This window comes from Acinonyx jubatus, chromosome B4 (genome assembly GCF_027475565.1).
Source record: "Acinonyx jubatus isolate Ajub_Pintada_27869175 chromosome B4, VMU_Ajub_asm_v1.0, whole genome shotgun sequence".
NCBI lineage: Eukaryota > Metazoa > Chordata > Mammalia > Carnivora > Felidae > Acinonyx > Acinonyx jubatus.
In genome coordinates this window covers 38,023,020-38,036,415 of record NC_069387.1, presented here as the reverse complement: position 1 = coordinate 38,036,415, position 13,396 = coordinate 38,023,020, and the positions used below count along the sequence as shown (strand labels likewise).

Here is a 13,396-nt window from a genome sequence, read left to right as displayed (position 1 = left end):
CTGTTCAAATGTTTTGCCCATTTAAAAATTGAGTTGTTTGTTTTCTTATTCATGAGTTCTGAGAACTTTGTATATATTCTGGATCAAAACCCTCTATCAGATACAGGCTTTGCAAATATTTTTCCCAATGTGTAGTTAAATGGTGTCTTTCAAAGAACAGGAATTTTAAATTTTTATAGAGTCCAACGGATCAGTTTTTAAAATATGCTTTTGCTATTGTGCCTAAGGAATCTTTGACTAAGCCACAGTCACAAGGACATTTTCTTCTTGTAGTTTTATATTTTTAGACGTTACAGTTAGGTCTATGATCCATTTTGAGTCAATTTTTGTATGTGGTATAAAGTATGCATTGACATTCTTTTTTTTGCAAATGGTTATCCAATTATTCCAGTCCCATTTGCTGAAAAGATTATCCTTTCTTCACTGCATTGCCTTTGCATTCTTGTAAAAAAAATCAGTTATATATATGGTCTATTTCTGGATTCTCTATTCTTTATTTTGTTCCATTTATCTTTTTATTTTTTTATTTTTAATTTTTGATCATCATGCCAATAGCATACTGCCTTTTTTACTATAAATTTATGTTTTGAAATCAGATAGTGTTAGTCTTCCAATGTGGTTTGTCTTTTTCAAAGTTGTTTTGGCTATTCTAGGTCCTTTGCATTTCAATATGAATTTTAGATTGGCTTGTCAATTTCTACAAAAAAAAAAAAAAAGCCTGCTGGGAGTTTGATTGAGATTGAGATGAATCTTTTGATGAATTTAGGGAGAAATGACATCCTAGTAGTACTGAGTCTTCCAAACCATGAACATGAATATCTACCCATTTATTTTGGCCTTCTTTAATTTCTCTCATCAATATTTTGAAGCTTTCTGTGTACAGGTCTTACACATTTTTGCCAGCTATCTCCCTATTTCATATTTTTGATGCTATTGTAAATGATATTTTTATTTCAATTTTAAGTTTTTGTTGCTGCTGTACAGAAATACAATTGATTTTTTAGAGAAAACTTCTATCTTTTAACCTTGTCAAACTCACTTATTGTTCTAGTAGCTTTTTGTGAATTTCACCAGATTTTCTACATAGATAATCATGTTGCCTGGGAATAAAGATGATTTTACCTTTTCATGTCTGATCCGGATGTTTTTTATTTCTTTTCTTGCCTCATTGAACTGGCTAGAATCTCCAACACAATGTTAAATTGACTAAACACTTTTTTATATATGTAATTTATTGTCAAGTTAGTTAGCGTACAGTGTATACAGTGTGCTCTTGGTTTTGGGAACAGATTCCCATGATTCATCGCTCACATACAACAGCCGTCCCAACAAGTGCCCTTCTTAATGCCCATCACCCATTCCCCTCCTCCCCACCCCCACCATCAACCCTCAGTTTGTTCTCTGTATTTAAGAGTCTCTTATGGGGGCACCTGGGTGGCTCGGTCAGTTTAGCGTCTGACTTCAGCTCAGGTCATGATCTCATGGTTCATGAGTTTGAGCCCCGCATCAGGCTCTGTACTGACAGCTGAGAGCCTAGAGCCTGTTTCAAATTCTGTGTCTCCCTCTCTCTTTGCCCCTCCCCTGCTCACTCTCTCTCTCTCAAAAATAAATAAACATTAAAAAAAATTTAAGAGTCTCTTATGGTTTGCTTCCCTCTCTGTTTGAAACTATTTTTCCCCTTGCCTTCTCCCATGGTCTTCTGTTAAGTTTCTCAAGTTCCACATATAAGTGAAAAATATGATATCTATCTTTCTCTGACTGACTTATTTCACTTAGCATAATACCCTCCAGTTCCATCCACATTGTTGCAAATGGCAAGATTTCATCGTTGTTGCAAATGGCAGGATTTCATTCTTTCTCATTGCCAAGTAGTATTTCATTGTATATATAAGCCACATCTTCTTTATCCATTCATCAGTTGATGGACATTTGGGCTCTTTCCATAATATGGCTATTATTTATAGCCCTGCTATAAACATTGGGGTACATGTGCCCCTATGAATCAGCACTCCTGAACTCTGGATAAATTCCTAGTAGTGCTATTGCTGGGTCATAGGGTAGATCTATTTTTAATTTTTTGAGGAGCCTCCACATTGTTTTCCAGAGTGGCTGCACCAGTTTGCATTCCCACCAACAGTGCAAGAGGGTTCCCATTTCTCCACATCCTCGTCAACATCTGTTTCCTGAGTTGTTAATTTTAGCCACTCTGGTGTGAGGTGGTATCTCAATGTGGTTTTGATTTGTATTTCCCTTATGATGAATGCTATTGAGCGTCTTTTCATGTGTCTGTTGGCCATCTGGATGTCTTTCTTCTTTGGAAAAGTGTCTATCCATGTCTTCTGCCCATTTCTTCACTGGGTTATTTGTTTTTCAGGTGTTGAGTTTGGTAAGTTCTTTATAGATCTTGGATTGGATACTAACCCTTTATCCGATACGTCATTTGCAAATATCTTCTCCTGTTCCATCGGTTGCCTTTTAGTTTTGTTGACTGTTTCCTTTGCAGTGCAGAAGCAGCAATTTCTTGCTCGACATGTCTCTGAAGGCAAGGGAAATAAAAGCAAAAATGAACTATTGGGACCTCATCAAGACAAATAGACATTTTTGTTTCTTGATCATAGGGGAAAACATTTGGCTTTTTACCATTTAAGTATGATGTTACCTGTTGGTTCTTTTGTAGATACCCTTTTTCAGGTTGGGCAAATTTCTCCCTACTGCTGGTTTTCTGAGAGTTCTCATCAGGAGTGGATTTTGGGTTTTGTCAAGTGCTTTTTCTGCATCTACTGAGATGATCATAATGGTTTGTCATTTTTAATTTGTTAACATGGTGAATATATTGTTCATTTCAAATGTTAAGCCATTCTCTCATTCCTGAGTTAGAACTCCACTTGGTCAGGATATATTTATTCTTTTTATATATGGCATTGGACTGAATCTGCTAAAATTTCCTGAAGAATTTTTGCATCTGGGGCACCTGGGTGGCCCAGTCGGTTGAGCATCCGACTTCAGCTCAAGTCATGATCTTGCAGTTTGGTTCATGAGTTCGAGACTTACATCAGGCTCGCTGCTGTCAGTGCGGAGCCTGCTTTGGATCCTCTGTCCCCCTTTCTCTCTGTCCCTCCCCCATGCACTCTCTCAGAAAAAAAAAAAACTTTTTTGCATTTTTGTTCCTGGGGGATATTGGCCTGTATTTTTATTTTCTTATAATTTCTTGGTCTAGTTTGGGCATAAGGTAATCCCGGCCTCATAGAATATGTTAGGAAGTATTTCACATTCTTCAGAGTTCTGAAAAGTTTGCATAGAATTGGTATTAATTTTTCTTTAAATATTTGTAGCATTCATCAATACAGCCACCTGGGCCTTGAGTTTTCTTGCAGGAAAGGTTTTCACTATTAGTTCAATTTCTTCAATAGTGTTACTCACTTTATCTATTTCCTCTTGAGTGAACTTTGTTATTTAGTGATTTTCAAGGAGTTTGTCCATCCCCTCTAAATTGTCAAATTTATTGGCATAAAACTGTTCATAGCATTCTCCTATTAGCCATTTAATGTCTGTAGAATTTGTAATGTGCCACCTCTCAAAGTTCTGATATTATCATTTGTGTCTTCTCTCTTTATTCATCTTCTTAAAGAGCCGGCCTTTATTTTTATAAATTTTTTCTAGTGTTTTTCTGTTTTCTAGTTAATTGATTTCTGCTCAGACCCTTATTAGTTTTTCTCCTTACTTTGGGTTTCCTTTGCTCTTCTCTTTCTAGTTTCTTAAGGTAGAAGCTGATGTCATTGATTTGAGACCTTTCTTCTTTTCTATTATATGTGTCTAGTGTTATAATTTTTTCCCTGAGTACTACTTTAGTAATATCCAACCAAATTTGATATATTGTGCTTTTATTTTCATTTAGTTAAAAGTACTTTTTCATTTCCCTTTCCATTTCTTCTTTGACCCATGAGTTATTTAGAAGTGTGTTATACAGTTTTCACATATTTAAGGGTATTCCAGGGGTCTTTCTGTTATTGGTTCTGGTGTAATTCCATTGTGGTTAGGGTACATACTTTCTATGACTTCAGTCCTTTAAAATTTATTGAAACTCATTTTATGGACCAGGATATGGACCATCTTGGACCACATATTCCATGTGCACTTGAAAAGAAAGTATATTAACCCTTTGTTGAGTATTCTATAAATGTCAGTTAGGTCGAGATAGTTGACAGTGTTGTTCGTGTTTTCTGTATCTTTACTGATTTCAGTCTACTTGTTTTATTAACTATTGATAGAGGGATATGAAAATCTTTGAATATGATTGTGGATTTGTCTATTTCTCCTTACAGTTGTATCAGTTTTTGCTTCATGCATTTTAAAGCCTTGTTATTAGGTACAGAAGTATTTAGGATTATTACTATCTTATTGATGAATTTACTTCTTTATCACTATGAATTACTTTCTTTATTCTCATTAATATTCTTCCTTGTAGAATCAACTTTGCCTAATATTAATATGCAGCTTTTTCTTGACTAGTGTTAACATGGTATATATTTTGCTAACCTTTTACTTTTAACCTATTTGTGTCATAAAGTTTATACTTCTTATAGGCAGCATACAGTTGGGTTTCCTCAACTTGGAGACTCTGCCAGTCCCTGCCTGGATTTCCCCCTTCCTGTGTCATGGCCTAAAAACTCTTTATGCAATAATAGGGCTCGTTTTGTTTATTTCTGTCAGGAACAGGCTTTGGGCTAGAGTGAGGTAAGGTCCCTAGGGTGCAAAATTTAGAAAGTAATTACTCTCTAATGCACAGTTTTCAGAATGGATTTCTCTTTGAATATTGTACCTTAGGCGCCTCTTCCTTAAGAAGACACTCACTTTGGGGGCGCCTGGGTGGCTCTGGCTCTGTCGGTTAAGTGTCTGACTTCGTCTTAGGTCATGATCTCACAGTCTGTGGGTTTGAGCCCCGCGTCGGGTTCTGTACTGACAGCTCAGAGTCTGGAGCCTGCTTCAGATTCTGTGTCTCCCTCCCTCTCTCTGACCTTCCCCTGCTCGCACTCTGTCTCTCTGTCTCTCTGTCTCTCAAAAATAAATAAGCATTAAAAATTTTTTTCAAAAAAGCAGGCACTCACTTTCAGAGTTGTGCAAGTACAGGGCTAGTACCTGAGAGTAAATTCCTCCTTTAATTTTGCACTTTAGGGGCCTCATTCAGCTCACCCTAACCTGGCCATGCTGAAGGATCACTGTCCTTCATTGACTGATGTCTAGTGTCTTAGAAAGAATTTTCTTTTTTTTTTAAATTTTTTTTAATGTTTATTTATTTTTGAGACAGAGAGAGACAGAGCATGAACGGGGGAGGGTCAGAGAGAGAGGGAGACACAGAATCCGAAACAGGCTCCAGGCTCTGAGCTGTCAGCACAGAGCCCGACGCGGGGCTCGAACTCACGGACTGCGAGATCATGACCTGAGCCGAAGTCGGACGCTCAACTGACTGAGCCACCCAGGCGCCCCAAGAATTTTCAAAAATATATTTTGTTTGGATTTTTTAAAAATTATTTTAGCTGGGAAAGCAAACCCAGTCCCTGTTACTCCATCTTTTCTGGAAACGGAAATCTGAATTTGTTCTTTATGAGATAAAAATCCCACACAGAGAGCTATCTGATTGAAACACAAATGTTTTTAGGCCTCCCTGCAAAGGATGCAGCAAAAAAATTGTTCTTCCTTCATTTAAGAATCAATCAATATGCACTTACTGTGTACCATATTCTGGGATAGGAACTATGGTTAAAATCAAATAAGACATGGTGCCTATCTGCTAGTTGCTCATAGCTGGCTGCTTTAGAACTATTGGACTGGTTCTCTCATGCCATGCATTACCTGGGACATGGGTCAGGGAAGGCAGAGAGCCAGAGAAAGTCAGGCCTAGAACTGAGAGAGCATCTCTACTAATTTCCAGGCCAGAGTGGCTCAAGGGCTTACTTAGCTCACACAGGTGGTTAGAAGTAGTTGATTGCTATGTTGTCCGATTTGAGGGATATGGAGGAAGGACCCAACCTGAAATACCTTCCCTTACCAGCAGTTACCATGACTGAATTCCCACTATTTGAGACTCATTCATTAGCAGGGACCATGTCTTATTCATGTTTGCATTTTTCAGTGTTAGCTCAGAGCCTGCTAATTGGGTAGTTGATAAATAAGAATGAATGAATGATTGAATGAATGATAAATGTTAAAAGGATGAACATGCCTCTGGCAAGTGACTTAGGTTATTATCTGTTGGGGATAAGTAGACCATCAAGAGCAAGTCCATAGCTTGGAGCCATGCTAGGAAGGTAATATGGTATAGTACATCGGGTCTCTAACTATACTAGACCTTGATCCAAGTTGTTTAACCTTTCCCTAACTTAGTTACCTCATCTGTGTGATGGGAATCCTAATTTACCTAATAGAGGGATTAGGTTCCATTAGGATGAAGTATGTTATGGGGCTGGCAAGAGAAAAGCCTCAAGGAAGAACAGATATTATTCATCCAGTCTTCTGGGAACAGCAGGTGGGAATAAGGTAGGGGCTACTGGATGGCAGAGACCTCGAGACAGTCCTGGCTGGGCAGCAGGAAGACACAGACTGTTCTGCTAATGCTGTACATTTACAGAAGCTCAGATGTTACCACTTCTATTATCCAAAAGCCCTTCCTAAGCTCAGTGTTGCGATAGGTATTTTGGGCAATACACGTAAGCCATGCAAAAACAGCCCTACTCTCTTGGGACTTATAACCAAGGCCTTTAGTTCCCTCCGGGGAAGACAGAATAGAAATGTTAAGTCTGTCTATGATTAGGTGACAGCCAGTTCACACTGTGTAGGAATGGAGAGAAAGACCCGATTCCTGAGTGAAGGGCTAGTCAAAGGGATCAGGTGGGAGCCCATTGTCCAGTCCAAGTGGAGCAAGAATGTCAAGTCTCCTCTACTTTGTCCAGGCTCTGTTACACATGGTGCATTCCTGAGGCCAGAGGTCGTCTTCCAGCTCTGGGTCCACAGCTCTTGACACATCTGGTAGGTGGAAAATGTTGACCCAAATCACAGATTACTTTGGAGTTATGGTGTAGCTGAGCCAGACCCCTGGGCTCTGATAATCAGACAAACCCACCTGGTGATAGTGTGATTTTCCTCCTTTTTTTCTGACAATGGTGTAGGAGATATGATCTGTATTTCCTTCTTCACTTTTTGCATTTCCCCAAAATGCATTACAGTGTGTATCTGTATTTTAACATTTAAATATTTAAAAATTTAGACCTAGCTTACTTCCAAAAAGTTTTCAGATAGAAAACTCCAAGGATATGACTATTTCCTTTCATCACATTGACCCATTTTTTTATTAGTAACAATTTATTATGTTGAAATATCATACACTTACAGACTGTCAGAGGTAGAAGGGGCCTTAAAGAAAATAAGACCAGTCTTCTCAATACACAGATGAGGAAACTGAGACCCAGACAGGTACTGACTTATTCAAGGTCACTTAAGGAGCAACAGAGTCCAGACTAGAAGTTGGTTTCTGCATCACTTCTCCCATAGCATCACATTACAGTGCACCCTCTGAAAAAAAAAATCCATAAGGGGCTTTAAATGTCTGATCAGGACATATAATTTGTGATTTTATGTTGGCCAGAGACCAAACTAGGCCTGGCAAATCCAGTAGAGCAGGAAGCTCCTGGAGGACACAGTACACTTTCCTCCATCAGCTTTCCGCTGCATGCTCTCAGGCCCCGTAGAGGCCTGCAGTATGAGCTAAGAGCTCACCAAGAACTTGTTGATTGTGAAGGGCATAGGAAACAGTGAATCTGAGAGAAGAGAGTTCTCCACCCTTCGAAATGCTGAAGAGTCAGGACAATGTAGGATTAAGGTCAAATACAAGTTTGATGAGCTTGGATTTAAATCTGTTTTTGCATTAACTTGCTGTGTGGCCTTGGTCAAGTCACTCAGCCTCTCTGAGCATTGATAAAATGAAGATGCTAATATCTATTTCAGAGGGATGTGAGAAATAAATGAGAAAATGTATACAGAGACCAAGACATGGTGCCTGCCTCTAAGTGAACACTCAATAAATGGTAGCTGGTCTATCAGGATCTGTTTTGTTGCTGTTAGTTTAAATGGGGAGAAATTATTTTCAGGCTTCCACTACCCACCTTCTTTCGCTCTAGAAATGTCTGTTTTCTTTTCCCCCTTCTTCTTTTTTCAATGGGCTGGCTGATCTATTAGCAATCACAGCACATTTCCCCTTGCCGTTCTGCTAATGAGGAGGTGGTTGGTAAGAGAGGCCAGGCACACTGGGGAGCAGTTATGGCTGCCCTCTAATGTAATGCCCTCTCATTCTTTCTCAGCCTCACTCCATCCACACCACACCCACTTGTCTCTCTCATCTTCTGTGTTCAGGTTCTGCAAAGACTTGAAGAAATTGACAAACCCGGATGGCTACCCCTGACAGGAGAATGGTCTCTAGACCCCAGAGACCTGGAAAGGGTCCAAAGGAAAGCGGGGCCTGCCTGAGTCCCCTGGACAACCTGGAGTGTAAGGAGACCCAGGAGCTGGCACCGGTAGAGCTGGCCATGCTGAGCAAGGCACAGGAATTCTTTCAGACCTGTGACACAGAAGGCAAGGGGTTCATCGCCAGGAGGGATATGCAGGTAAGAGGCCAGCCCACCTGGAATGCCAAATGGCATGGCTCTCTCCATCTTGGGTTAGGGCCTGCCCCACTGAGGGCAATAAAGGTGCCATCTACTCTGCCCTGGAAGGAGGTGTCAGCCTCAACTCTACTGGGAGCCAGATCTCCTAGGTTCATTCCTTTCCTGGCCTTTGCTTGCCGTCAGACTCACAGATTGTTTCCCCTCTCTGACTCAGTAACTGTCAGGTTTGGAAAATGGTGATAGCAACATACAGGACTTGAGTAAGACATGGTGGAGAACCTTCTGAAACAGAGTGGGAAGGCACCAGCTTGCTACTTCACAATAAAGCTTTGAGCTATGCCGAGGTGCTGTGTGTGCCTTAGGAACACATTGACAAGTGCAACAACCAGGGAGGAAGGCATTTCTGGAGCTCCTCCAGAAACCCAACCACACTCAACCCCTCATAACTGGGTCCCAAGAGACATACTGCAGAACCCCGGTGTACCCCATTGCCTGGTGCAGGGCTCAGCAAACTTTCTTTAAAGGGCCAGACCATAAGGATTTTAGGCTCTGTGGGCCATGTACACGATCACAACCACTCAATGCCATGCTGCTGCACGAGCTGACATAGGCAATATGTACACAGGTGAGCTTGGCTCTGATCAAATGAAACTTCTATGGACACTGAAATTTGAATTTTATATGATTTTTGTGTGTCCCCAAATAGTCTTCTTTTGATTTTTTCCAACCATTTAACATTATATCTCACCCCCAAAACTAATATAACATGGTATACTAATTATCCTTGAATAAAAAATAATAAAAGTGTAAAAGCCACTCTTAATTCACTAGCCATAAAAAACAGATGATGGGGTCCGATTTATAACCCTGGGGCATAGTTTTCCACCCCTGGTCTAGTGCCTTTCCAGCATTCGTGTCAAAAGCTTCTTCTGAGTGTCTTACTTAAGTCCGTTATGTTGCAGCCGTGATGTCCTCTGACATAAACAAGATGCAGGCTCCACCAGAGCAAGCTGGACTCAGCCCTTCTCCAGCTCTTTCCAGCCAAGAGCATCTTGGGGAGGGATGCATGGCCATGCTGTTGCAAGAAAATCCTGCAATGGTCAAGTTTTCTTCTTTTTATTTTTTCATTTTATTTATTTATTTTGAGAGAGAGCACGAATGTGGGAGGGGCAGAGAGAGAGAGAGAGAGAGAGAGAGAGAGAGAGAATCCTCACTGACAGCATGGAGCCTAACACGGGGCTCAATCCCACGAACTGTGAGATCATGACCTGAGCCAAAATCAAGAGTTGGACGGTCAACCAACTGAGCCACCCAGGCACCCCTAAGCTTTCTTTTTTAAATTTGGCTTTTCAGAATACAGTGAAGTTGGGCAGTGGAATGTAGACCCTCATGGGCTCAGTCCCCTTCTGGGCTCACATGTGGGAGCTGCAAAGAGATGAGCCATGTGACCCAAGTGAAGGCCGTGGGTCTTTCCCTGGCCCCACAGGATGGTGTTTTCAGACTTTTACCAGAGCTCTTCCACCATGCCATAGATGCACGAATGGAGGGAAGAGACCCGGAGGACAGGACAGGCTTAGCCCACGAGAGAGCTCAGACCATCTGTGTTGTCAGTACTTGGCTCCCCAGTACATTTCTGTCACTGAAACTCAACCCAAGTCTTACTCTCCATGGAAGGCCAGACTCTGTGTGCTTTGAGGAAACCCTGTCTGTGAACTTCATTATTGTCCTTCACAGGTCTGTGGTGGTTGGTGGTGGTGGTTTTAATGGCATACTTAACTTTTGATCGTCCCTTCTGGAAGGAAAGAAAAGGGAATTTGACATGTACTGATGGTCAGCTCCGGGCCATATGCGTGGTGCAATTCAGCACTTTCTCTGTGTGTGTGTGTCCCAATTAACCTTCACTGAAGCCCACACTTTACTGAAGGAGGAAGAGTCATGGTGAATTTAAGCTGCAAAGTGTAAGTTGTAAGAAATCATTTGTATCTGACCCGGAATGAAGTCATAACCATCAAGTTGCAGAGGTACCAACTCAGCTACATTCCTGCTCAGTCCTTGATTGTGACCGAGGCAAGAGGAAAAGGGGGCAGACATCCTACCTAGTGGATACTTACACATCATGGCCTTTATTTCTACTTTGTTTTCCAAAGCTTCTGTGTACCTGTGGACAGTGAAGCATTTGAAATTTTCAGTTCTGTAGGCTCCGAAAGTGCTATCAAGGAAGAACAAGGCCCATCACTTAAGCGCTATCTCTTTGCTGCTTTCTCGGGTCCTATCTGGGGGAAGATGGGCTGGAAAGAGATACGTGGAGAACAGCAACCCACACATCATCAACACTGGATGCTCTGTGGAAGCCCCACGTACCCCTTGGCTCTCCTGGGGAGAACCTACAGACATCTGTCTGTTCCTTGTCACTCCCTCACGGAGCTGCTTTGCCAGGTGACCCCTTTGGTTGGTGGTCACCTCCTTGAACCTGAACACTACCACCTTGCTCACCTTTGGTTCTCAGCCTGGCCTCATGGGAACTGAAAGAAGAGCTCAGATTATGCATGCACACGAAAATTCAGCCACCAGGAGAGGCCCTTTAAAGCAGGGACTGAGGGGTGCCCGGGCGGCTCGGTCGGTTAAGCCTCCAACTCTTGATTTCCGCTCAGGTCATGATCTCACAGTTTGTGGGATCGAGCCCTGTGTCTGACTCAGTGCTGACAGTGCAGAGCCTGCTTGGAATTCCCTCTCTCTGCCCCTCTCCCACGTGCTCTCACGCTCTCTCAAAATAAATAAATAAATAAATATTTAAAAAACAACAACAACAACAAGAACTGATTGTCAAGGAAGGTGAGGCCATGGACCCGAGGGAGAGCAGATCCAGGGGCCGGAAGAGGTGGGTAAAGAAGCAGAGTCAGAACAAGACCATGCAGGGCTTGCTGTCCTTTAGGAAAAAGAGAGAGTTAAGCTCCTCCCTTGGTGCTCTTATTCTTCTTGGTCCTGATGGACAAAAAACTATTTTCAGTGGGTGAGAAAGACTTCGTGTCCATCCAAGAGGTAGGGGTGGGGGGGTGCGGGTGGGGAAGGAGACTGCTGCAGGGTCTGAGCCCCAGCAGTATGGAGCCAGCCCACTCTGAGAGAGCAGGGACCACAGAAGGAAAGGAGCAGGGTCCAGGAGAAGTTTTTTCCTTTGGGGTCCCTGGAGAAACCTGGAGGAACCAGAGGCAGGCTGCACTGAGGGCAAGGGTGCAAGCTGTCCTATGCTGGGGCTCCATATGTGGACGTTCTACTGCGGGGACAGCCGGTGTTGGAATCAACCTGTGTGAACAGATTGTAGGCAGCAGTTTGAGAAACCTCAGCTCCACCCATGGCCCCTCAGACCCCACCCCCTCCTCTATGAGGAAACTGGGTTCCATGGGGATCGCTCCAGGCAGAATTGGGGTGAAGACTGCTTTGCAGGGCAGAGTCTGGTGCAGCCCCTAGACAAGCAGAGTCATGGGGCTGAGGACCCCGAGTGAAAGTCAGTCCTGCCTCATAGGGACAGAGGGACATGAGAAGGCCAGGCTGGAAGGGTGTGAAGGGACTTCTTCAGCCCAGAGAGGGAGAGGGGGCCAGTATGGGCAGAAGATCTCTCTGAAGACACCTAGAGCCTCAAAACCCCTGCTTCCTTGACTTTTCAAAGTGAAATGATTACCTACCAATGCCAAGTACCTACCTCCCAACACTGCCTAGAGTTCCTAGACTAGCCACACTGTTAAGAATCATCTAAGAGTTGGCAAACCAAATATTGCTATTTGTGTGAGTAAAGTTTTGTTGGAACACAGCTGTGCTCATTCATTTACAACTTGCCCATGGCAGCCTTCATGTTTGTGGCAGGAGTGAGTAGCTGTGACAAAGACCAAAAGGCCCGCCCAGCCTGAAATATGTATTTCCTAGTCTTCTACAGAAAAAGTTAGCTGATTCCTGGTTTAGGTTAACTTTGGACTCTCTAAGATTTTTATAGCAAATTGCACTGAGTTTTAGCCCTGAATCTGCAATTTAACAGCATGTGAGTTTGTGTGAGCCTCTTAAACCCTCTAGGCGATAGTTCCTCATCTGTGAATTATTTATAGTACCTCCCAGGGTTAGAGAAGAATTAAATGTGCGTATGCATGTAGAGCTCTTGGCCCTGAGACTGGGACCTGGAAATCCCTCCATAAATACACTTTGTGTGTGTGTGTGTGTGTGTGTGTGTGTTGGGAGCAGGGGTTGGGGGTTTGTACCCTATATGTCCTCCACAGTGTGATTTTTAAAAATTGTGGCAAAATACACATAACATACAGTTTACTGTCTTAACCATTTGTACGTGTACAGCTCAACAGTATTGAGTACCTTCATGTTGTGCAACCATCCCCACTGCCATCTTTAGAACTGTTTGCATCTTCCAAAATGGAAACGCTGTACCCATTAAACACTAACTTCCATGGACTCCTCCCCACAGTCCCTGGCAACCACCATTCTGCTTTCTGTCTTCTTGAATTTGACTACTCTAAGTTCCTCCTATCAGCGGATCACAGGTGTCTTTCCTTTTATGACTGGTTTGTTTCACTTGGCATAATGCCTTCAGGGTTCATCCGTGTTGTCACAGGTGTCAGAATTTTCTGCCTTTTTAAGGTTGGATAATATTTCATCGTACCTGTGCACTACAGGTTGTTTATCCATTCGCTCATCGACGGACACCTGGGTTGCTTCACACCCTCGTGTGAGACTGATGCTGTTGT

The 13,396-nt window shown here is 42.5% G+C and overlaps 1 protein-coding gene across 4 annotated transcripts in view; it reads left to right on the top strand.

Annotated features, from left to right (window-relative positions):
- The window catches only part of CRACR2A (calcium release activated channel regulator 2A), a 136,072-nt gene that overhangs the window by 50,411 nt on the left and 72,265 nt on the right, over positions 1 to 13,396 (top strand). For 3 of the 4 annotated variants that reach the window (XM_027074070.2, XM_027074069.2, XM_053225733.1), the window contains one exon: positions 8,404 to 8,654. In XM_027074070.2, the coding sequence (XP_026929871.1) occupies positions 8,439 to 8,654 (216 nt within the window). In that variant the 5' untranslated portion in view covers positions 8,404 to 8,438. Of the gene's footprint in view, positions 1 to 2,256; positions 2,387 to 8,403; positions 8,655 to 13,396 lie in introns of those variants that run through there. The other variant, XM_053225732.1, reaches the window with a different exon arrangement.